Here is a 24,963-nt window from a genome sequence, read left to right on the forward strand (position 1 = left end):
CTTCTGCAGTCACAGGGCATGTCACAGACATGAAAGTGATGCGGCCACATATTTCATCAGAACTTCCTTTGTGGTCCTTTTAATATTATAGTCTTTCACTGTTACAGAGCTGTGCTCAGAAAAGTTGGAAAACTTTCCCCTTGATGGCGAGCAAGAAGCCCTCATCAGACTCAATCCAACAAATGAATGAAGCTATTCCCTTGGCCCAACTTCTCCATCCACTTACATACCGAATATTCATACAAACATCTTTCCTCAATTCCATGGCTGGAATTTTACTCTCCCGTGGCGTTGCCTAGTATTGGATGCGCTGATTTCGAAAGTCACCAGGCAACAGCCTTGGCTTTGGGGCCACGGTGATTGGCTTTTGTAACAGTCGACGCGACCGACCGTCCTGTGTGGTAGCTTCTCCCCGGAGCAGAATGTGTAAAATAAACAGTTACTGAAAAGCATGAAGAATTAACGAAGTGAAAATCTCGGGTTATTTGTTCGGCAATTGACACTCAAGTGACCTCCCGTCTCAAATGCTTAGTTGTTTAAAGACGTTTAGAGCGAGGATGAATGAATCTTCAGGGCGCTTAACTCACACCGGCGTGTAAATCTCTGTAATCTTTTGGGAAGTGGTGGTAAATTCATCCACATTCAGCAGGGAGGGGAGAAAAGGAGGCAACATCAAGATCCCGGAGCTCTGCTCTGAGCCTTTTCCAAAGATTCGCCTTTACTGCCCGGGACCCTGGAGGTTACAGCTGAGAGAACCCGGGGGCGCTAGGACCTGGTTGGCGCCTGGCTGCGGCCGCTTTCGAGAGGGCGGAGGAGGAGAGGAGGAGGGGGATGTGGGAAAGGAGGGGTGTGAAGGGGGGCGGGGGGAGTCATTTATGCAGAGCAGGCGCTGCTGCCATTGCCACTCAGAATCCCCGCGCGCTGCTCGGAGCCAGAGGGAGCGCAGGGAAGGAGCTAGCGAGCGCTTGGAGTCCGGGCCAGCAGAGGGGGCGCCCGGCCGTTGCCTGTACCTCCCCCGCCGGCCATCTCCGCCGCGTTCTGGGGCCCCGGGAGGAGCGAGAGCTAGTCGGAGAGTCCGAGAGCCGAGCCGGACCAGACCCAACTGCGGAGGGCGCCCGCCCCACTCAGCCGCCTCCTGCGCCGAGCCAGGGAGCACCGCCGACCGCCCCGCGGGCCGTGAAGCAGGGAGCAGCAGTCCCCGCAGCCCCGGGAATGGTCTAGGAGCCGGCGCGAGAGTCGCTGCTCTGCTCCCTGCCGGGGCTCGCCGCCTCCTGACGATCGCCCGGGGCTGCGAGCCGCGACGGCCCGGGGCTGCGCGCCCGGGCGGCCCAGGCCAGAGAAGTTAGTTGTGCGCGCCGCTTAGTGCGCGGAGCCAGCCAGCGAGCGGGGGAGCAGCGAGGCGCCGGGACCATGGGCTGGGGGAGCCGCTGCTGCTGCCCGGGACGCCTGGACCTGCTGTGCGTGCTGGCGCTGCTCGGGGGCTGTCTGCTCCCAGTGTGCCGGACGCGCGTCTACACCAACCACTGGGCAGTCAAAATCACCGGCGGTTTCCCGGAGGCCGACCGCATAGCCAGCAAGTACGGATTCATCAACATAGGACAGGTAACGAACAACGGGCCGGGCCGGGCCCTGAGACTGCTGGGGGCTTCTTATCCCCTCCGCGTCGGCCCCCTCCCCCTCTTCCAGATGTGCTGTAGCAGCTGTTGCCTTAACTCTTGGGCGATGATCTGTCTTTCGCTCGCTCTCTCACACAGACATACACACACGCCCCAAAGTTGTCGGGGCTCTTGTTTTGTTTACTTGTATTTTGCAAACCACGCGGGACTGGTAGGGTCTCCAGGAAAATCCGGAGTGCCCCCGTGGTGCTTTCGGATACGGCTGGACCTTTTGACCTGGAAATTCTAATTAGCACTAGTAACCCGAGAAAACGGCTCAGAGGGTGGGCATGGGGAGGAGGAGAAATGAGGTCTTTAGGGGGTTACGGGGTGAGCGCGCCCTGGTACCCGCGGGGAAGGAAGCCCTTTTCTGCTTGGACCTGAATTTAGCCCGGAAAGAAGTTTCCTCCTCTTGGGCGAGAGGACTGCTGGCGCTGTAGACTCTGGAGGCGCAGGGTCTGGAGCTCAAGGGGAGGAGAAAAAAACCAGAGGGAAGAGGGGGGCGGGACCCGGGTGAAAGCATATTTGGGGGAGACCTCCCGGCTTCCTCATCTTGAGCCAGACCCTTGTGGGGGCTCCCGGGAAGGGGTTAGGGATGAGAAGTGGGAAACTTCCAAAACCCGCTGAGTGGGTTGAGTCTGAGCAGTGGGCAAGAGTTGGGCGGGCAGCAGGGACGTGAGGTTTTCTTGGGGTTCTGGTCGGCGGCTTTAGGCAGAGCTGACGTGCTGAAGGAAAAAGCCAGTAAATTGAGCGATGTTATGGGGATGATTGGAAGCGCAAGAGAATTGAAGGTACCCCGGGCTACAAGGTCTTGGGTTCCTCGTTCTGTTCCCCGCACGCCCCTGAGAAATGGGGGTGGAAAGGGCTGTGTAAGTGGGTCCCAGAAAGTGACCCCCCTACGACAAGCTTCTTGGGGGCTGGCCTGAGGAGGAGCCCTGACCCGGCTTAGGGGAGACTCCGCTGGGTTGGGAGGTGAGGGAGATGGGTGGCATCCTTCCAGAAACGCGCCTTGGGGACAGCTCGGGGTGCATGCACCCCGTGTGTTCTGCCAGAAGGAAGGGAGAGAAGGTGCCGGCTGTTGGAGGAGGAGCAGAGCGCACAGATGGTTTCTGAGGCCACTGAGTTCCACACCCAGGAACGCGGGGCTCCCCCACCCCATCCCCGGCTGCCTAGAGAACGTGATATCGGAAGAGGAGACAGAGTTCAGGAGCACGGGAGGGTTCAGGGGAGCGGAGTGCGAGGTCTTGCTCTTTGCCGGTCCAGAGGGAGTACATGTTCCAGACAAGCCCGTCCTGCAGAGAACTGCTACTGGGGCAAGGGGCACGGGTTGTATCTGCCTCTAAGGAAGTAAGGGAAGCCCAGCCTGATTTTGTTGCCCGCGTGCCGATCATTGGCAGAAGAGCTCCATTCTAATGGCTTGTTAGGATTCTATTGGTCTTATTCCCTGGAAGAAAACATTGAGTCCATGGCTTTTTATATGAACTTAAAGTTGGGTGCTATGTGTACACCCCAGGAATGTAACTGGCCCTGGGAGGGTCCCATTAATCTTTCCAGAGACTGACTGACTTCTCAGGTTCGGCTAACACTGAGAGTCTCCCATATGCCAGGCATATGAACCTCGTTTGGTGAATATTAATTCACAGACAGCAGATGAGGAAACTAAGACTCCTGAGAAGTTGACACCTACAGGGTCACCCACTTGAGGTGGGGCAAGGCCATGATTCACACCTAGGACTTTCTAGTTTCGCTCCACTTCCCCACGAATCTAGCCTTTCAGGGAGTCCCTCCCTTGTGGGAGGTGGGGAGGAGGAAGCCAGTAAAATCCATTTCTCTGAATTCTGATTTATGGTAGACTGGAAGCAAATACCTGTTCTTCATTGGCAGATACTTAGCTCAAGCAAACCTGAATTTGTAAGAAATTTCATGACTTGCAAAGGAAGAAACACCTGCATCTTGCCAAAGTAACCGAATAGAACTTAGACATTGCAGAATCTGGCATAGTGACAGAGGAGAAATGATCACCAAACCCACTTTTGAACAAGCAAACATGACAGTGGCCTGCAACCTCTGCCTAACTTTTTACAAAGGGCCTTCTAATGAAGATTCAAAGCTTTTCATTTTAAAAAGTAATACTAAGAAAGTTTACATACAGGTAATACCAAGTACTGTTTATTGTGGTTTTTACAATGCCAGTGAGGAAATTTAGTGCTTATAGAGGTTACAGAGGACCCCTTGAACCAGTGTAAAAAGATCAGCTATTCTACAGTGTAAAGCATTTCCTCCGTAGATCAAAGGCACTTAAGCCTTTGCTAAGTCTTTGGGGGTAATAAATGGAGTTCACACGTGCAATATCTTTGCACTGTAAAAGCAAATGTATTTCTTATTCATTCTTTACTGCTCTGACCTTTTAACACTTTAGACATCCTTTTGTTATTCTTTCTTTCCTTCAGTAAACCAGCTGTGGATCAGTGGAGGGCAGTAACTAATTTGTAAATGTCTCTGGAATGTTCACCTCTTTTTACCCATTTGGGTTTGGGGGTTTAGGGGTCTATCTCATCATACGTGTGGCAGGTTGGACTCGAAGTCTGTCATTATTTTGAAGTCACTTACTGTCTTGGTAGTGTCGTTGATATTTTTGGTATGATAGGCTAGGTGAGGAAGGCAGTGCATTCTCACCTCTGTTAAAAGTACAGTTTTGACCATTTGCTCAGAGTATCAATGTAATATTTTGTGTAACAACTTAGCCTTTAAAAGCCACATGAGATAAAATTTCTGGACTGGAGATTTTTATGGAAAATAATAGGCATGCCTCTTCAGTTCATAAAAAAAAAATAGAACATGTAGAATAACACAAAAAGGAAGCAAAAATAAACCAAAAGGATGTGCTTGACTTCTGGAAAGGAACACAAGGAGGGTTTCTTTGCCTTTGGTTACAGAGCTAGCATTATGTTTTGGTAGATTTTCACAAGGTATTTATATTTTGTGAATGGTTATGCCTTGAAATTCTGAAGTGATACTTATCCACCGTCACTGTTAGTAGCTGTCATGTCAGCACGTATGATATTTTGCTTGGTGTTAAGAGTTAGTTATAGAAGGCCCTGCCTGTCTTCTCCTGCAGGCAGCTAACTACAAGCTCCCTTAGTACCTATTCTGACCAGCACCTGCTGGGCTGGCTAAGCATAGAAGGTGCTGCCCCAGGATGGAAGAAAAGGCCTTTCCTCCCTCACTAACCCTGTGCTCTGCTCTGACCCTTTGAACTAACAATCTATTGGTTAGAGAATTGAAATAGTGTTAATGAATAAAACCTGACATATTTCTAATTGCAGGCCTTCATTCGCAGTAAATTTACAAAGAAAAATTAAAAGCTGGTTATTTGAATCCAGAGAGTAAGACCCCTTGGTGAACAGCTTGCTTGCAATGTGCAATTGCTGTATTTATCCTTCTGTGAGTTGCTTATAATCTTTGATTTCAAGCTTGAGAATACCAGTAGCAAAACCCTGTCCTCAAATTATAGAACTTACCTCGAACAGAAATCCAGAAGGATAAAACCAGATGCAAGCCATTCTCGGGGAAATATTTCACCTGGAACCCCCATGGATAGCATGTGGACTTGGAAACTCTGGAGAGGCCACTTTTGGAGGCTGTGAAAGCAGGAAAGTCACTGAACTTAATGGAGTCCCTGTTCCTCCATCTGTAAAATGATAAATCTCTAGATAATAGAGTGAGTTAACTATGCATTGCTCAGCACATAGGCTTGCAATGAAAGGTTTGTTGAATCTGACTCTGAGGAGAAAGGCTGAAATAAATGAGATCCAAACTTTCGGCTAAGGAGAAAGGAAGACATTTTTAAAATGGAAGATGCAAATGGTGAAGATGAGGAAAATAAATGTTTGATGGCTGAGTTAGAAGAACTAAATCATAGCTTGGAGACAGGAAAAGTGATTTTCCATTTCAAGTGACAATTTGACATAGTTTAAGAATAGTTCTATGTTGGATTCTAGACAATTATGGCTGATTTCCCATTGCAAGTGCTCTTCCCTCATTGATTCTTGTTATATTCTGTTAAAAATTATAGGATATCTAATAGGAGATGGAAGAAAGGGAAGAAAAATACCTAAAGAATGATGTTCAATCATAGTTGACAATATAACTTGCCTAATTCTGAGGGTAGTTTGTATGAGTAAAGTTAGAGGAAGCATTTTTCAAGTAGGTTGGAAGAGATGTTTTAGAAGAAAAAACCCTATTCAGAAATGTCCTGTAGGCATCCCACCTTGCTGGTTAATTTTGACCTGTGAGTGATAGGGGGTGCTTGAAATGTTGATTTGCAGTAGGGGCTGAGTTCTGGGTGCTTATGGGGGCATTGAAAATAGGGGACACTGTTAGTCAGGTTGTAAGGGAGTGGACCGTGCCCCTCCCCTCATAAATTCTTAGGTATTTTGTAAACAGAAGAGTAAATTGATGCTGCAGTCTCCACGTTGATCCCTGTGTGATGTAGCTGGGTTTGCATAGGGCATCTCTTCTTGCCCATGAACCTCAACCTTGACCTTTGCTAGCCACTCTTCACATGCATATTTCTTGTGATGAGGTAAATAAAGGGATAGTGGAGGAACCTTTCATGGAAAAAGCAATCAGAGTGCATGGCCTAATGGTGGTGGGTCTGTTGCATTAACCTCATAGACTAGGAGTGGCTTGTATGTGGTCATTTGGGAATTTGGGGGGGATTGTGTGAAATGAAAAACTGCATTTTTGTGAGTCCAAAGGCAGCAGAATTTGCCTTATCACTATTTTTCGTGGGCTTAGATCCAGAGGTCCTAACCCTAAAGGTCAGCCAGAGAAACAGGGTAGTATGCTGGGAAAATTTTCAGCAAAGTCTGACTCTTTGGCTGAGAAAGGGAGTCCTGACCCAGAACTATCCCCTGGGCAGGGAGGGGTATTCGTGTTGTCTGTTCAAGTTATGTGAAGCAGTGTCTGGGTTTTCCCCAAAGCTTAAGTGTCTTCGGGCATTGTTCTGTCTTGGGATTTTATTATTCAGTGAATTCAGGTTGGATTCAATGACAAGGAAGCCAGCTGATTTTGGTAAAAGTAAATGCTTATAGACATTTTTGCATGCTGGAAGATTTAAATACACACAATCAGTTAATTTTTATCAAAATAAAATTTACATACAGTTTAGACTGAAGTTACTCATGCAGTGTTCTCACTAGTTTCAACAGATTTATACCTCTCTACCTCTAAGGGTAACCAAGGAGGACCAATCAATGACAATAAACTCTTTAGTTGGTATAAATCTTTGGAGTTAAGCGAAATCAAGAGGAAAACATGACTAGGAATTAGGTGTGAGTGAAACTCTAGGGTCTCTCTTCTAACTAACCACCCTGACCCTCAGTTCCTCAGTTTTCAAATAAGGGACAGTAGTACCTGCTCTATCTGTCTCAGAGGGTTGCTATGAAAATCAGTCTGCATATATGTAGTATAACTAAAACAAAGCATGGGAAGCATGGGGGCATTACATGCTTTATAAGCACATCAAGAACATGAAAAGATTGCTCAAAAAAAAGATACTCCGGTTAGTGTGTTGGTTTCTGTGTTTCTGTAGTGGAGCAATTTGTGATTTTCCAGATTCTTGTGATTACCCCTGGGGAGGAGTATAGGTGGGGCTGAAAGGGAGAGGAGTTGATTCCCACCTAAGAGGATGTAATAGCTACACCTTTCCCCTAAGAGCCTTGGAGATAGGTCTGGGGCTCAAGCAACTGACAAGAAAATCAACCAAGTAAATGCTCCTCATCTTGTAGTTAGACAGTCCTGGTTTATAAGATGGAGACAGTATGGAGGTTGCAAGATTTTTTTATTTAAAAATCAACATGTATATATAAGGATAGTGGGAGATAAAATGGACACATAGATAGTCTCAGGAGGAATATAGATGGAATGCTTTCAGGTGCAAGTGTTGAAAAACTTACCATTTAAATAAAAGTAACAAGAGTGATGCCTGTGGCTCAAAGGAGTAGGGCCCCAGCCCCGTATGCTGGAGGTGACAGGTTCAAACCCAGCCCCGGCCCAAACTGCAAAAAATAAATAAATAAATAATAAATAAATAAATAAATAAAAGTAGCAAACAAGCAGGTAAGGAAACAGGCCGTTTGTTGGTTTCAACAGATCCAGATGCCTTCGTGCACAGTTCTGAAAACATAAGTTGAACCTTTTTTGTAACCAAACCTTCCCTGATCTGCACTTTCTTTATGGAAAAACCTATCCCATTAAAACTGACGTTAATTAGGGCATTCATTTCTTTTGTTGCAGAAATATTAATGAGTTTGATTAATGGGGATGTTGTCCTTAATCCAGTTAGAGCTTATATAATAAGCTTCAGTGTGGGCCCCCTTGTACTTCCTCACCTGAAGAATTCTGAATTCTGAAACACATCCAAACCCCAGAGTTTCAAAAAAAGTGTGTGTGGGCCTGTCTAGCTAAAAGCCAGAGGCAATGCTAATGTCAGCTGTTTCTCCATTTTCCTATATTAACTTCATTCTCAGACAGGCACTTTCCACAAAGCAGCAAAGTTCATACGATTCTTGGTACCTCATACCCAGTATTGACTTGTACCAATTGGTCCTGATCATTGAGTGGGATCATATCCCCACATTGGGCCAGTCACTTTGTCTAGAGGGTTAGCCGTAATTCAGTGGGTTCATTTGGGTCACATGTCCACCCTTAAAGGAAGAGAGATGTTGACCTTTGATGGCAGTCCACCAGCTGGGGAGGGACGGTTCCCCAATGGAAAATGGGATGCTGCCACTAGAATCAGAGGAAAAAGATAAGGGAAAAGGAAAAATCTCACTACAAACCAGATGATATACATCCTGAATACCTAGGCTAAGGAGTTTTTTGACGTCATCATGTAGGATAAGAAGCTGTGTTGAAGAGCTAGAATGTGCCCCATTGTATTTTCCATACCTAAAGAATTCTGATTTCTTCAACATGTAAATCCAGTAGAGTGTGGAGCAGGTAATAAGGAGGTCTCCGGTGCTCTCCGCTTGGTTGAATGATGGAGTGAAAGTTGGGCTGTGGTGCAGAAGAGAAAGTCAGCACAAAGGTTTTCATTGCACTGCTTCTACTACCTACCTGCTCCATTCCTTTTCTTCAACTCCTTGTCCATTTCGGATCATAGGTATAGACTTAAAAGAGTTTGAATCCTAGCACTGCTGCTTCTCACTTGGGGAACCCTAGGCAAGCATCTTTAAGCTCTCTGCACCTGTTTCTTCATATGTGAAAGGGATATGATAAGAGTAATTCTCTCATAAGATTATTGTAAAGATTAGTTCAAAGTAGGTAGAATACTACCTGGCACATACTACATAATAAATGTCAGTTATTATCTCTTGTTTAAAAAATGTTATTAAACTTGCAGTAAATCGGTTGACCCCATTCATTATTTTTTATATCCCCTTTCACTCTCAAACATGTCTGAATTTGACAGAGAAATGTTAAGGCCACCCTAATTGTATGAGTCTCTCTGTGTGTGAGAGAGAGTGTATGTAATTACACACCTGACCTGCTTGGTGAGCTAGAGAGCAGGGATAGTGCCTCACTTGTGATTGTGTCCCTAGCACCGTGAGAGTGCGTGGCACAGGAGAAGCACAGTGAGCTTGTAAGACAGGAGGTATAAAGGTCTTAGGCAGAGAGGAATACAGAATAGGTTTGGAAAGGAAGAGGAACATTGGTGCCTGTGACACTAAAAAGGAATGAAAGATGTGTGGAGAGGCAGAGAGTTCACACTGGGGAGGGAAGGAAATGAGCCTGTCTGGAGAGCTGAGCGGCCTTGATCTCATTAGTCACTTAAGAGCTGAAGTCCGCCTGCAGCGAGGTGGGGGGAACTGGGTAAAATTGATGTCCAGATGCTCCAGTATTTTGGAGCATTTTTAGGAAACGCTGATAATAATCAACAATCAATAATATAAAAAAAAATTGTCAAATAGTAGTGAGGTTCTTTGCTGCTTACACTTAGTCATTGCTCAGTAGTAAGTAGTGTTGAAATGAATGAGTGAAAAAAATGAACCCGTTGGTGTTCTTTTGTGCTTTTCTCACAGGACAAACAAACCTGACCTTAGAACAGGACAAAACAGGGAGTTAGAATTTACTGGGTAGGAGAGAGGGTGAAGAGAGGGCCTCTGGGGAACTAGAGGATAAACAGTTCTTGTGTACAGGAATGCCATCTCTGAAGTGGTTGAAGTGTACAGGCTGTGAGTGTTGTGCTGGGGCCAAAATGGGACCGTTGGACTGAGGAATAGCTGGTATAGAGGCTTTAAATTCAAATAAAAATGGGTAGTTAGTGTGAAGAGTGATAGAAGTGTAGAAGTGAGAGCCATCCCAGAGGGTCCTTTTTTGGTAAGCTTCTAGAGTTCTGCTTGATGCTAAAGTCCTAGGAGTGAAGATGTAGGTGGGTTGACCAGATAGAGAAGGGGAGAAAGCTAGTGGTTTGGAAAGAGTCAAGAAACTGAAATGGGACTGTTGGGAGGGCTATCAGCGTGGATGAGAGGAGGATGCCAAGTCATTTGCACTGGTGTATCCACTGGGCAGATAAACATGAAGTTTACCCCATATTTCAATTCTCCGTGGATAAATGCAGGCATTATCTCTGCTTTACACATCCGTGTTCATTATTTGCACTGCAGGTCCTGTACCAACTTAAGGGATAAAGACAGACATATGGGTGACTGCTTTCAACTCCCAAACGTGCCTTCCCATATTTGATTTAAAAACGGAAGGTTTTGCTGAGCACTGAATGCAGAGGGAATGGGGGAAACAGAGAATGCGTGTAAAACCAGACGTGATGTTTAAGAATGGTTTTAAGGATGTGACATGCTAGGTCGTCACATCGCCTGCTTTCTACCTTTGCATTGTAATAGGTAATTACAGCTGTAATTTATTCACAGGTTGAGTATTCTGCCCTTTGTATACATACGTAGCACAACAAAGCTGTGTCCTAAACAGGCCTTTTATGTATGCTTAGCCCAAACTGGACTTCCTTATAGGAATATAGATGTATTTTAAAATATAGTCTTTAAAATTATCTATAGATAACACTTTCTAATGCATAACGTTTTTAGATTGTTCCATATAAGATTCATCTTTTGTGCATTTTTATGTTAATGTAATTGTTAATTGAGGGATCGCATCACAAAACAAATATTTAAGTTTCTATTTTAATCTTCTGTACATTATCAAAGAGGTTAATTCTATCCTGGGAAAATTACATTTTGGATACCATAATGCTGGTAGCTTTGAACCTAGTTTAAGATTTATTAAAAGCAAGTCTTTCCTTGATGTCTTTCCCAGTATGACAAACTGTATGTGTGTGTGTGTGTGTGCACATGTATATAAAATTAGTACTTAAGGGCTGATATTTCTGTAATAAGTACTTAAGGTCTGGTGTTTTTCTATACTGAGAAGCTCTTACAGCTGTAAAAATATACCAGATCTCTCCATATCAGTGTTCCCAGGCTTGTACCTTGTTTTTCTGGTGGAAGTTTCTCAACCAAAATAAAGCTGGGTAGTCTGAATACCATGCAGGGAGGGGACAAATCCCAGGGCCTTTAATTTTGTAAGAAAATACCCGTAACTATACATTTAGAAGGATACTGCTGACTCATCTTGTGCCTATTCTTGTTGTGCTTAACTAATATGTTTGTGTATGCGTGTAGGGAACCCCATTCATCAATTTCAGAGTTTCTCGAGAGAAACTAAATTGTAGGCCACTTAGGATTTATTACAGGCTAGCTTCCAGCAAAACCTTTCTTCTTTATAGTTTTTAACTCTAGGGTATGTTTCTATTTGGTTAATCCTCATGAATTTGTTTACCAAAGGCTGCATTCTTTCACTCCTCCAGGATGATGTCATTTGCTTCTGGGCTGGTCAGACACTAGGCTTGGTAGCCAGTGAAAGAAATGCAAAGCTTAAAACAGGTGACTTTAGTCACCCTTCTAGGTCCTGCCTTGCCACTAATCTATCACGTATTTATGAGCTGCTAAGAGGTCTTCTTTGGCATATTCATTGATTTATTTACAAAATACTTATTGAAGGAAACATCAAGAAATGAAAAGGCAACCCACAGAATGGGAAAAAATATTTACAAATCCTATCTAATGGAGGGCTTATATCTAAAACACATAAAGATCGTCCAGGTGCAGTGGCTCGTGCCTGCTATCCCAGCACTGTGGGAGGTCAAGGCAGGAGGATAGCTTGAGGCAGGAGTTTAAGATCAGCTAGGTAATATAGCAAGACCCTATCTCTACAAAAATTAAAAAACAAAAACAAAAACAAAACTTAGCTAAATTTAGCTGGCATGGTGGCGTTTTCCTATAGTCCTAGCTACTCAGGGGACTGAGATAGGAGGATTGCTAGAACCCAGGAGTTCAAGCCTGCGGTGAGCTATGATCGCACGACTGTATTCCAGCCTGGGTAATAGAGTAAGACTCTGTCTCTTAAGAAAAATGAAAAACGAGAGAGAGATAGTTATAAACACTGATGAAGATGTGGAGAAGTTGATTGGAACCTTCATACACGGTTGATGCAAATGTAAATTTGTGTGTCCCCTTTGGAAAACTGTCTGTCAGCTCCTCAAAAGGTTAAACGTAGAGCTACCATATGACCCAAGCAATTTTACAACTGAATGTATACCCAAGAGAAATGAAAAGATTTGTCTACACAAAAATTGGTTGGCAGATGTTCGTGATGGCATTGTTCATAATAGCCAAGAAGTAGAAAAAAAAAAAAAAGTCTGTCAACTGATGAATGGATAAATGAAATATTGTATATCCATCTGATGGAATATTAGTCCATTATAAAAATGAATGAAGTTCTGGCACATGCTACAATATGGATGACCCTTGAAAATACTGTGCTAAGTAAAAGGAATCAGTCACAAAAGCCCACATATGGTGGCTCAGCACCTTCTTGACATTATATATCTTTCTGTTTATATGAATTGTATGGAGTTGGCAAATCTATAGAGACGGAGTAGGGAACAGGGAGTAACTGCTAATAGGTGTGTAATTTCCTTTAGGGGTGGTGAAAATGTTCTAAGATTAATTGTGGTAGTTGGTATAACTCTGTGAATATACTAAAAATCATTTAATGGTAGACTTTTTTTTTTTTTTTTGCAGTTTTTGGTGGGGCTGGGTTTGAACCCGCCACCTCCAGCATATGGGGCCATTGCCCTACTCCTAGGCACTGCCCTAGACTTTTTTTTTTTTTTTTTTTTTTTTGGAGACAGGGTCTCCTTCTGTTGCCCTGGGTAGAGTACTATGGTGTTATCGTAGCTCATACTCCTGGGCTTAAGCATTCCTCCTACCTCCTGCCTCCTGAGTAGCTGAGACTATAGAAGTGTACCATAATGCTTGGCTAATTTTTCTATTTTTAGTAGAGAGGGTGTCTTGCTTCTATGCAGGCTGGTGATGAACTCCTGACCTCAAGCAATCCTCCCACCTTGGGTTCCCAAAGTGCTAGGATTAGAGGCGTGAGCCACCACATGTGGCCTAAATAGTGGACTTTAAATGGGTAATTGTATGGTGTGTGAATCATATCCTAATAAAGCTATTAAAAATAGGAATTGAGTAGCTGTTATTTGTCAACCAGTCTTATAGGCGCAATGCTAATGCATCTTTGCTCACACGGTGCTTATGTCATCATGGGAAGAAACAAGCCATAAGCCACTAATGAAATGAATAAAATAATTTCAAATTATGATGAGTGTTGTTGGAAAGCACAATGTTAGCAGACTGACCAACAGTGAGAGAACTCCTTTATTTGATCAGGGAGGCCTCTTGGTGCAGATTCCTGAATGTTAAGAAGGCACCAAACCACAAAGTGATTTGGGATGGGCTGAGGTCCATGCAGGGGTCTCTAATGCAAAGGCCCCAGATGAAGAGTAGCCTGTATAAATGGAGGCTACTTAACAAGGAAGAAGCACTCAAGGTTGTGGTTGGAGAGAATGAACTGAAAGCTTAATTTTGGTGATGTTATTTATCTGTTCAAAAGCCACCAGTAGCTCCCATTTGCCCAGTGCATTAAAATGGACTCGTTCTCTGGCTTTTAAAGGTCTGTACCTGTTCGTCCTGAAGTGCTTTATCCATCATCTCTCCTACTCTATCCCTTACTTAATAAAGTCAGACTGACCGTCCTGTTGTTCTCTAGATGTGCTCAATGCTGTTTCTCTGCCAGTTTTCTACCTGGAATACACCTGACTTGTTGCTCTCTTGGAAATTCTGGCTGTTCTTGAAGGCATACCTCAGTGTCATCTCTAAGCTCTACCCTGTGGGCATAGGTAGAATATACCATGTTTCCCTGAAAATAAGACACTGTCTTATGTTTATTTTTTCTCAAGAAGACACACAGGGGCTTATTTTCAGGGGATGTCTTATTTTTATTAAGTATAATACAACAATCTACATTTATTCAAATATAGTTAAGTCGTTTTCTTCTGAAACCTGACAGGGGGAGCCGACCTTCTTGGTGGGGCTGGTACTAGTGATGTGTGAACTCCTTTCTCCTAGCCATTTGCACGTGCCTTACCACTCCAAGTAGAAATGCAGGGCATGGCTATGTAGCATATCTGCATAGCCATGCCCATCACTAGGGCTTATTATCGGGGTGGGGCTTATATTTAACAAATGCATAGAAATCCTACTGGTGCTTATTTGGGGGGTAGGTCTTATTTTCGGGGAAACACGGTAGGCATAGGTAAAATTGTTCTGATGTTTCACTTCATTGACTCCCATAGTTGTTTGACCAGAACTCTCTTAAGGAATTTAGAGTTAAGTCCTCCCACCTCCTCAACCATTGGGGACTTAATTATTAGTCTGTAGCATGTAGCATGATGTTTTCCTCTATATAAGTAATCATTAAATATCAGTTGAATCCTAAGGTCTTTTACAGACATGCTGTGTACATAACATGTGAACCAAATCTGAAGAATGGAGAAAAATTATAAAAGAATTCTTCTACTTGGTCAATAAAGAAAGCTGACAGTGCTTGTATATTCTAAAAGGGGTATGGTCAAAAGCAGTAATCCAGGGTTGATGAGTGATTTGTCTGTGGATTCTGAAGCCCAGGCTTCCTGGGAAATTAGCCTCACCCTTATCTTTTAGTGTTTCAGACCTTGGCATCCCCAGCAGGGTCATTCTTTCTGATTTGACTTCCACAAGCATTCTTGGTGTGAGAGTCAGAGTATGCAGTGTGACAACATCTATTCTAAGAGCCAAGTCTCAGGTCATCCTAGGAGTAGCATTTCTTCTCTCTGGATCCCAGTGCACCCCAAGGACCCCACTGGTGATGATAATCTCCCTGGGGAGGGGGGAGTTGATGGAAGTGTTTTGTCAGTTGGAGCAGTAAGAAGAACAGCCCAGAAACCCCCACCCCTCCCACCTTGAAGGGCCCAGTTAGGACTAAGAAATGGTTTCAGAACATAGGCAGATTTCACTGTGTAGATGTAGTGGGAGTAGCAAATCTAAGCAGGTTGGGTGTGCTTCAAGGGTTCTAAAGCTTTGTATAAAAGAAGCAGAACACGGTTGTGATGCTCAGAGGCTCATGACAGGGCCTGTCCTGACTGGCCATTATGAAAGGCCACACACTGAAGTTAAATCTGCGGTGCAAGAGGGATTGCAGACTCCAGAACAAATAGTCATAAATAAAACCCTGCAGCTCCATCCTTAAGGAGTGGCTTCCGAAACATCCTTGGAGATAGGAAACAAACTCAGGACAAACAGAACAGATATTTATTGGGAGTCCAAACCCTTTAATGATGGAACGGTTCTCTTGGTTGGGTGACATGGCCAGAAGCCAATCTCTCAATAGGGGTAGGTCTCCCCATTTGACCTCTTTTACTTTTATCAGATCCAAGCATCAAATAACCAGGCCTCAAGCGGGACAGATGGATGGAAAGGGGAGTTATATCTTCTGGGTCAGATAAGAGAGACATGGAAAAGTTGAGTTTTCTCCTGGGATATATGGTTTGACACTAGAACTGTTCCTTCCTCTCAATAATAATGGACATACTGTATAGCTAAGGCCTTTGCCACTCTGGATTGCTGCACAATTCTTACCCTGTCTTCACTGTCTCTTCCTTTCCTCTGGTCAGAAAGACTTTACTCCCTCCTCTTTTTCTTCTTTTCCTCCTCCTCCTTTAATGTTCTAAACATCATTCAGCCTAACCAGTTGCCAGTCTCTGTGCCTAAACTCTCATATCCTGCTTTTCTGCCTCTATTCAGGTTATTCTCGCTGCCTGGACATCCATCCACATGTCCACGTCTTAATTGCTCTCTGCAGCCTTTCTCAGATGTCACTTCCTCAGGGGGAAATTCCTTTGTTGAAATTCATTGAACCTCAGATGCTTCCTTTTATTGGCATTTGACATTTTCTTTTCCAATGCAATTTCTATATGTATGGAATAGCTATCTATCCATCCATCCATCTGTCACGTATTTTATCTCCTCTGTTACATAGTCATCCTCTTAAAGATAGGATTTCTGTCTGATTCATCTTTGTATCCCAGATGGCACCTAAAAGAGTGCTCTGCAGTTGCAATGCCCTCAGACACATATTCTGAAATAGATAAACAGCTGTATGGAAAAGAAAGCGGGGGGGGGGGAAATAGAGGCTGCGGCCCTCATTAGTATGTTCCACTGCGTATCTCTGGTTCTCTTTCTGGCCGTGTGATAAGATTTAATTTCCCTATATCTGGTGTTAGGTGTAACAAACTGACTTCTATTGGTGACACATGTCCCATCATTAATAGTCAGCAAGTGATTAGTGGTGAACCGTGTGTGCCCTGTGATTGGCAAAGCCTCAGGTGGTGGGTGTCTCATTAGTCTGGATACTTGAGGGTACAGTGAGCATCACTCCCAGCCATTGCACAATGGATATAATAACACGAGCTAGAAATAAGCCTTTGTTGTTCTAAGTCACTGAGATTTGTGGGCTCATTTGTTACCACAGTGGAACCTTGCCTATACTGACTGATGCAAAAGTCCAGTCTTAATAGTTTTCTCCTTTGCCCTGCACACACTATAGACTAAGATATGTCATGGAAGGAGAAAAAAAGGAATCTGTGATACTCTAGGTAAGAACCCTGGGATTTAATAGGAAGACCTTAGTGATCTCCAGTATGCATTTTGCTGATTATTGGTCATTATGTGTGTCCAAACCCAAAGAAAATCAGAAGCCAGATAGTAGGTATTTGCAAATGTATGTATGTGATTCTGTTGTTTGGAGTTCCTAAAAGAAAATTTGGAGATCCTACAGCTTAATTGCTCTGAGTTGCCTCTTTGTCATCACATTATGTATTGGCCATGCCAGTTCTTTCTATGAGACTTATTCTATGAGTTCAGATAGGCCTATTCATGACAGGTAAGCCTCTTTAGAAAATTCAGGATTTCTTTTCTTTTTTCCAGGAAGACAGAAACTTAGTGCATTGCAGGTTATCTTTCATTTTTTCCCATCTAATGAGAAGGACATATTAATTTTGTTTTTCAGAAATTTGCTAAATGGAGACCCTTCTCCTTGGCAATGGAACCTGTTTGTGCCTTCTCTGAGGGCCACCTTGTCCTTCTAGAATTATGACACCCACTGCTGGAGAATCCACTTAGATTTGCCTCTTCATTCCAAAGGATGTTATGCATTAGCTATTATAGAACTGGCTTCACAAGCTTGTGGGTATCTGTGCACTCACTGATTTATGTGATGTGGACACAGTGGGGAACATCTGAGAGTTAAAATGTGATGGCCTGAATATCCAACCGTTGAAAGGAATCCAAAGCAACAGATTTTTCTTCTTTGGCAAGACAGAATTGTAGCAACATGCAGTGATTTGGTTCGCCGATTTTGCGATCTGTTAAAAATCAGAACAACTTAAAACAGAGTAAATGCTGCATAATGTAAAAAAGTATTCTAAAGGTCACATGGTTGTGCAAAATTAGGCAATGGAGCATCATGAAGCTAGAGCTATTTCGAATAAATGTGATACACTGTGAACATGTAGTTTTGTGGGTTTTTTTTTCTTTTTGCTAAAATATTCTATTACCAAGTAGTCAAAATTTTATTGTGTCTAACCTAAAATAAAAGGCAAGGATTATAATGAACCCAGAAAATCTTTCTCCCACTTCTTGTCCCTCGGCTGTGGTGGCCGATCTCTGGAGTTTATTCATTTCTTTCATGTGTGACTTCCTTTTCTGACCTTCAATATCGTAATTATTTTAGAATACCCACACTATGCTGAACACTGTACTAAGCCTGGAAGATGCATCAGTGCACAAAATCCCTATTTTCTGGGGATTTACATAGTTATAGGAAAAAGGTATCAGTTTGCTTCAAAATAAATCACCCAGAACACTGGTGTGACACCCAAATCATCATGACTTCTGAGGCTATGAGTTGACTAGGAGGTTCTTCAGATCACTGATGGGTCGTCTGAGCTCGACTGGTCTAGGATGGCTTCACTCACAGAGCTGGTGGTTGGTGCTGGCTGCTAGCTTGGGTGATGGGGGCAGCGGGACACCTGCCACGTGTCTTAGGCTTCTTCTTCTAGTGACAGGGAGGTATCCCTACAGCTAGAGAGAGGAAGCGCCCATGTGCAGATGCTTTTTAAATTTCTGCTTGTGTCTCAATATCCCCGAGGTCAAAACAAGTCACATGACCAAGCCCAGCTTCAAAAGGGGGAGATATGCAAGGTGCACCTAAAGTTTGCATGCAATTTACTATATTAAACTATTTTAAATTGCACACAAACTTTATATCCACCCTGTATATTTTATCTCTTGATAGAAATAAATACAAAGAATTTGTAGTCGTATTTTGCAGTCTGCCACAGAGAGACTGCTAATACTCAGATGAATTAGAAACAAAAAATATGTCAGATGGTGGTAAGTGCTATTGATAGAGAACAGCAAAGGGGGGGCAAGCAGGGAATTCTTTTCAGTTGTCAACAAGATGGCTAAGGAAGTTTTCATGGAGAAGGTAGCATGAGCAAAGATCTAATGGAGGTGAGGGGAAAAATGAGTTTTATATTATAGATAGGTGGAGGAAGCTCATTCTTGTAGAGACAATAGCTAGTGCACAGGCCCTGGGCAAGAGAGAGCATGGTATGTTGGAGAACAGCAAGAAGACCAGTGATGCTGAGTGAGCAAGAGTTGGTAGAAGATGGGCTGTGAGGTACCGGGTCTGGGTTGGAGACCTGGGATAGATCCCAATGGTGGTCCATCTGGGGATCTGTGGCACTGCACATTTGATTTAGTAGCTCTGAAGTGGAGCTGGAGATTCAGTATTTCTACCAGCTCTTTTGTGGTACTGCCAGCGCTGCTGCTGGTCCCAGGACAGTCCTCTGAGGAGCAAGACTGTATAGGCTTTGCAGGCCATGTGCGGTAAGGACTTCGGATTTTCTCTGAGTGAGTGAGGAAGGCCATTTGATAGCTTTGAGCAGAAGTGTGACCCCTTCTGCTACATGATAAGAGGAGGTAATAGCTCAGAATGTTTATTTTATTTATTTATTTTATTTTTTTCTTGAGAGGGAGTCTCACTTTGTCGCCCTTGATAGAGTGCTGTGATGTCACAGCTCCCAGCAACCTCAAACTCCTGTGCTTAAGCCATTCCCTTGTCTCAGCTTCCTAAGTAACTGGAATAATAGGCATCTCCTACAACACCCAGCTATTTTTAGAGATGGAGTCTCTGGCTCGGGCTGCCTTGGCCTCCCAAGTACTGGGATTATAGGTGTGAGCCACAGGGCCTGGAGGTAAGATGGTGGTAAGTTGCAAATGTTTAAATCCATACATATAGTTTAAGGCTGTGGGCCCCAACCCCTAGGTCATGAACTGGTGTTGGTCTGCAGCCTGTTAGGAGCTGGGCCATGCAGTTGGAGGCGAGCTGGGAGGTTGGGGGGAGTGAGAGGAATTCCATCTGTATTTACAGCTGCTCCACCTGGCTTGAATCGCCCCCTGAGGTCCGCTTCCTGTCACATCATCAGCGGCATTAGATTATCACCGGAGTGTGTGAACCTTGCTATAAACTGTACATCTGAGGGATACAGGTTGCATGCTCCTTTTGAGAATCTAATATATCCCCACCTCTATCCATGGAAAAATTGTCTTCCATGAAACCAGTTGCCAGTGCCAAAAGGTTGGGGATTACTCATATTAGAGATGGTTACATCTTGTATTCTAACATGGAGAAAAACCATTGCCTGAGCTCAGCTTGCTGTGGCTTCAACCATCTGAATGTCCTTTCTTCTGCAGAGAGCTGTTTTCTTCTAGTCATCTGGTAAACAACAAAAGGGCCTACACACCTCTCCACCCCACTCTCATTCCGTAATGAACCAGCTCTGGATCCTTGGAGTCCCCCAATGCCTGATTATTGGAGTTGGTCTTACTTAACCTTTTTTTTCTCTGATTCTCAGCTCCCTTTATTCCAGTGGCTCTCAATCCTGGCTACACATTTCACACATCTGGGAACCTTTACACACGACATCAGAGAGGCTGATTAATTGGGCTTGTGTGGGTCTTAAATCTGTAGCTGGGATTGAGGACTGTGCCTGCTGCACTCATTCTTTCTCAACACCTGGGATGCTGGCTGTTCCCACAAAGCTCAGATCTTCTCTTCCCTGGAGGAATCCACTTTTCTTCCACTCTGGTCTCTGTCTTCTCCCTAGTCATTCAAATGAAAATGATTCAAATAAGCTAATGAATCATTAGCTTATTTTCAACCCTATTGCGCTTGATGCTTTGATAGTCAGATTTTGTCTAATTACAGTCCATTTGCATTTGTGGTAGAGGATGATCTTTGCATAGCTACAGAGATGAATATCTAAGTATTTGTTGATGTTAAGTGTCAGATTATTTGTGCTTTTTTGTGTAATTGGTATTGAGAGGCCTTGTCCACTTAATAAATCTTGAAGTAAACTTCAGAAGATCCAGGGGATGAAATACTGGAAATGTGGGCTGGAAGATCATTGGCTCCAAGTTGCATATTTATGAGTTATTGTCCATTGAACTTACAGATACAGTTTTGTGTCCTGGCTGGAATGTAAAACAATGTCCATTTGAGAACTCCCAATTCATGTCTCATTACCATATCTCACTAAGACACTAGGAGCTGGTATACTACATATGAGGGGTGACAATTAAGTTCATGAACTTCCCACTGTGCACTTACGTTGGCAGCCCTGTACAAACAGCCCTGTAAGGTATACCTTGGTGTATCAGTATCTCACAACTGTGGATTTATGGTGGTGTCTTGTTGGGTGGTGTTCATTGTTCTTGTGTGTTGTGTGCTGTCACAAGAATGTTGAGAGCTTAAACTAGAACAATGAACAAATTTTAAATTTCTTGTTGAACTTTGCAAGACTGGACGCACAGTCAGGGACATGTTAGTCCAAATTTATGGGGACAATGGCCGTGAAGAAAATGGCCATGTACAAATGGATTAAACATTTTCCCTAGGGGAGAGAAAAATGTGACTGATGAAGAAAAGTCAGCGCAGCCAGTAATGAGCAGAACTAACAAAAACATGGCAAGAATTCATCAAATTGTGTCTTTGCGGGCTGTGAGAAGCATGTCAGACCAAGTAAACATCGATACAGAAACAGTTAGGACAATCTTAACTCAAAACCTTGGCATGAGAAAGATGTGTCTCCTGAATGGCAGCAGTACACCAGCTTACACAGCACCGTCGTGAGAGTTTTTAGCCAGGAAAAAATTGTACTGGAACGCCTTCCCTGTTCACCTGACCTGGCACGTGGTGACTTTTTTCTTTAACCAAAGATAAAGGAAATATTGGAAGAAAGACATTTTGATGACATTAAGAACTTCAAGGGAAATACTGCAATAGCTCTGATGGTCATTCCAGAAAAAGAATTCCAAAAATTGCTCTGGGAGGCAGAATAAGTGCTGGCATCAGTGCATAGATTCCCAAGAGGAATACATGAAAGGTGAGGAGAGGAGAGTGATTTTTAGCAATGAGGTGTGCAGCACTTTTTTGAGGATGTGTTCATGAACTTCATTGTCAGACCTTATACATTGTGCGTTCCAAAACTATCTAGAGAGTAGCATAGTTTTATATAAAGGTTGCACCTAAATATTTAAATAAATAAGCTACATATTTTAGCATTTCTATTTTGCAATACACGAGAAACCTCAAAATCTCGACCTCTGAGAGGTTCTTACGAAACCCTGTGTGATTCCTTAGGAGAATGCTTCCCTTCCACCCCCTCTCCCTTAATTTGCCTTATATGTATGTAGGTTTTATTTGAGGATTCCATTTGTTTTTAAATGACTTTTAGTGTTCTAATCAGAATAGGAAATCAGGAAAAATGAAAGGCGGTGCAAAATATTATCTACGAATTGGATCACAAATTTGCTGTATCATCATGTACCCGGAATGACTTGGCTGAGCATCATTAACTTGTAACAGATTTAAACTAATTATTAACTCAACTAGATGGATTTACTTGAGTGTTATCATAAAGGGCTCTGAGATGTGAGAGTATGACGAAGTTCCATAAAATTTATTGCTCGAATCTTGCTGGTTCCAGCATTCTATTAAGGAACTGCCTTTTGCCCCCACATTGGATTGGTTATTACTTACTATTGGGAAGAAAGTGTATGTGTTTGTGTGTGTATGTATGTGTGTGTTTTAATAAATGGTAATTTATCTTGAAAGAAATCCCACTTTCAACAGTCCATGGCTTTGGAGGAACCCTAATATTTCTTTCATAAAATAAAAACGCTTCTTAGGTGGTTAGACCCATTAGGTTTTAAAGTGTTGGGACAACAATGTCACCTAGACCCCTCATTATAAAAATGAAGACACTGAGGCCCCCAAAGAGGTATGGATAGAGCCCTCAACTGAGTTCAGGTATTTAGCAGACCTGAATTCCAGCATCTTCAAGCTCTGATTATGCAAGTGACTTTTGAGAGTTGCCTTATTAATAATGTAGGGAAGCTTTCCTATTCATCATGATCCTCTGTAGGATGTATATATTTCTTTAATAATTCCTGCTAATAATATTTGTGCTTATCTGGGCCTGTATTTCTCTAGGAGAGATTTGTGTGTTGGAAAATTGGTCAAGGGAGTTTGCAAGTATTGGTATGTGGCACATGAGCAAATAACTCAATTCTGGAGGCAATATTTTCCTCCTAATTTTATGAAAATATGACTTTTACACCCCTTTCATTAAATTGCCTTGATAAGAAAAATGATAGGTTTTTTTTTTCTTTTTTTTTTTTTTTTTACTGATTTTAGTACAACAAAAGGTCTAAGGAGTGGTTTATAGTTCCATCATGATGACTATTCAGTAATAATGTAAATGATTGATCATCTTAGTCTGTCGTTTGGAACCAGAGAAGTCTTTCCTAGGGGAAGTTAGAAGGTTCATTTGGGGAAGGTGGCCATAGTAATCACTTCTGCGTAGTGAATCACGGTGTTATAATGGGGGGAGGAGGTGTGCTTTTATCTATTACTTCAGTGCCAAGGCTGGCAACCTAAACTCGGCTTTCTTTAGTTGATCCTGACTGTGCTAGGTGATTTGGTTTGTGCATCTGTGTGACGAGAGGTATATTGCTGCCTCCATCACATTGAGAAGTGTAAGTTCTGTTTACAGGTCTATGAAAGGTAGGCAGTAACTGAAACAAGAAAATGGAGACATGTCAGCATATCTAATGCCATCACTGTGAGAAGTGAAAAATTAACATGATGCATTTGAAATGAGAGTGTGTGCTTGTGGCTGAGAACCATTCTCCACCCTGGGTCTTTATCACTTTAGTTTCTTGGGACTTTCAACCTGTTTCAAAAGTCAGCTACAGAACGTTGGTATGTTAGATAGAAAAGAGAGAGGAAAACTTGGGAAGCCCTCTTTTTCCACTAAATTACCTCCATCTATTCGAACAATGCAAATGTAGCAATAAGGAATATGCAGTGTTTGGAATATTAAAATAATTCATGTAAAATTAATCAATTTACAGCCTTGTGGAAGTGTCAACTAGAAGCTTAGTATATATTAAATGTACTTTGTTTTCATTTATCCAGAGATGAGGTACTGTCCAGATCAGTGTATGTCTTTAGTTTCTGCAAAACTCTGTAAAGGTTACAGTTATCCTTTTGGTAAAACACTGTATTGGGTTTATCTTTTACATCAACACTAAGTACTTAGGAATGATGGAAGAGAGATATTTAAAACTCCATATAGTGGGTAAAGTACATTCTCTTAAACATCACTTCCAACTTTCTATTTTATGGATACAAACATTTACTTGGTAGGCATAATGGTTATTTAAACTCTCTTTTGGGGGTTTATCTGACATGTATTTATACCAAGCCAGCTGCTGAGATAAAGGTTGGTGAACTTTTTATGTTAAGAAAAAGAAAATTCAAAGCTTGGCACTTTAGCCAGGCTCAGGAATTATTGAGATAAAGATACTAATCTTAAAGTTAATCAGATTGGGGTTGAAGATTGAATAATAATTGGAAATATGACTCCAAGAACAAATTATGATATACTTTACCCTGTTTAGCTTTAAAAAGGTATTCTGAAAATATCACTGGGCTTGATGTCAGAAAAATCTTATTTCTCTCACTTGATAACTAGTGTAAATTTGGGTAAGTCACAGAGTTGGCTGGACCTTAGTTTTGTTACTTGGAACTGCAGATAATATACATACTTCACAGTGCTCTTTCATTCACTTATTCGTCCTGTACACGATTATTGGGCAACAACTTCCAAAAGAGGAAGGAAGGTAGGAGGCAGGACAGCTCCGTGACAGGTGCAGGCAGTGTGGCAGTATTTTAATGTCAGTAAGTGAATAAGCAGATGAAGAAGGTAGAGGGTAACTGGGGAATGCAACTTAGCAGGGAGGTCGGAGAAGATATTTTGACTTCTGAGGAAGTGATATTTGAACAAAGATCCAAAGAAAATGAGAATGAATTAGAGATTGAGAGTTTTGTTTTTTTTTTTCAAGGAAATTACAGGCAGATGGGACAGTAAGTACAACAGGAGGCTGGAGAGAAGGCCAGTGGGGTTGGAGTGTAGTGAGCAAGGGGCCTTGGGAGTGATGGGGGGATGTTGGGGTGATATTGGAAAGGTAAATGGGAGCCAGAACTGGAAGCCTCTCATGGGTCAAATAAAGAAGTTTTTGACTTTATCATAGAAGTGAATAGGAAGTAATTGACAAGTTTTAGAAAGGCATATTTTTTTTTTTTTTTGAGAGAGAGACTCTCAGTTGCCGTGGGGTTGAGTGCCATGGCGTCATTGCTCACAGCAACCTCAAACTCT

General features: G+C 42.8%; 1 protein-coding gene across 2 annotated transcripts in view; it reads left to right on the forward strand.

Annotated features, from left to right (window-relative positions):
• The first annotated feature begins 903 nt into the window (after positions 1-903).
• PCSK5 (proprotein convertase subtilisin/kexin type 5) overlaps positions 904-24,963 on the forward strand; it is a 430,298-nt gene continuing 406,238 nt past the window's right edge. For both annotated transcript variants that reach the window (XM_012813041.1, XM_012813044.1), the window contains exon 1: positions 904-1,602. In XM_012813041.1, the coding sequence (XP_012668495.1) occupies positions 1,411-1,602 (192 nt within the window). In that variant the 5' untranslated portion in view covers positions 904-1,410. The remainder of the gene's footprint in view (positions 1,603-24,963) is intronic.

The sequence above is a fragment of the Otolemur garnettii genome, unplaced genomic scaffold, assembly GCF_000181295.1.
Source record: "Otolemur garnettii isolate 467f Iridium unplaced genomic scaffold, OtoGar3 scaffold00006, whole genome shotgun sequence".
Classification (NCBI taxonomy): domain Eukaryota; kingdom Metazoa; phylum Chordata; class Mammalia; order Primates; family Galagidae; genus Otolemur; species Otolemur garnettii.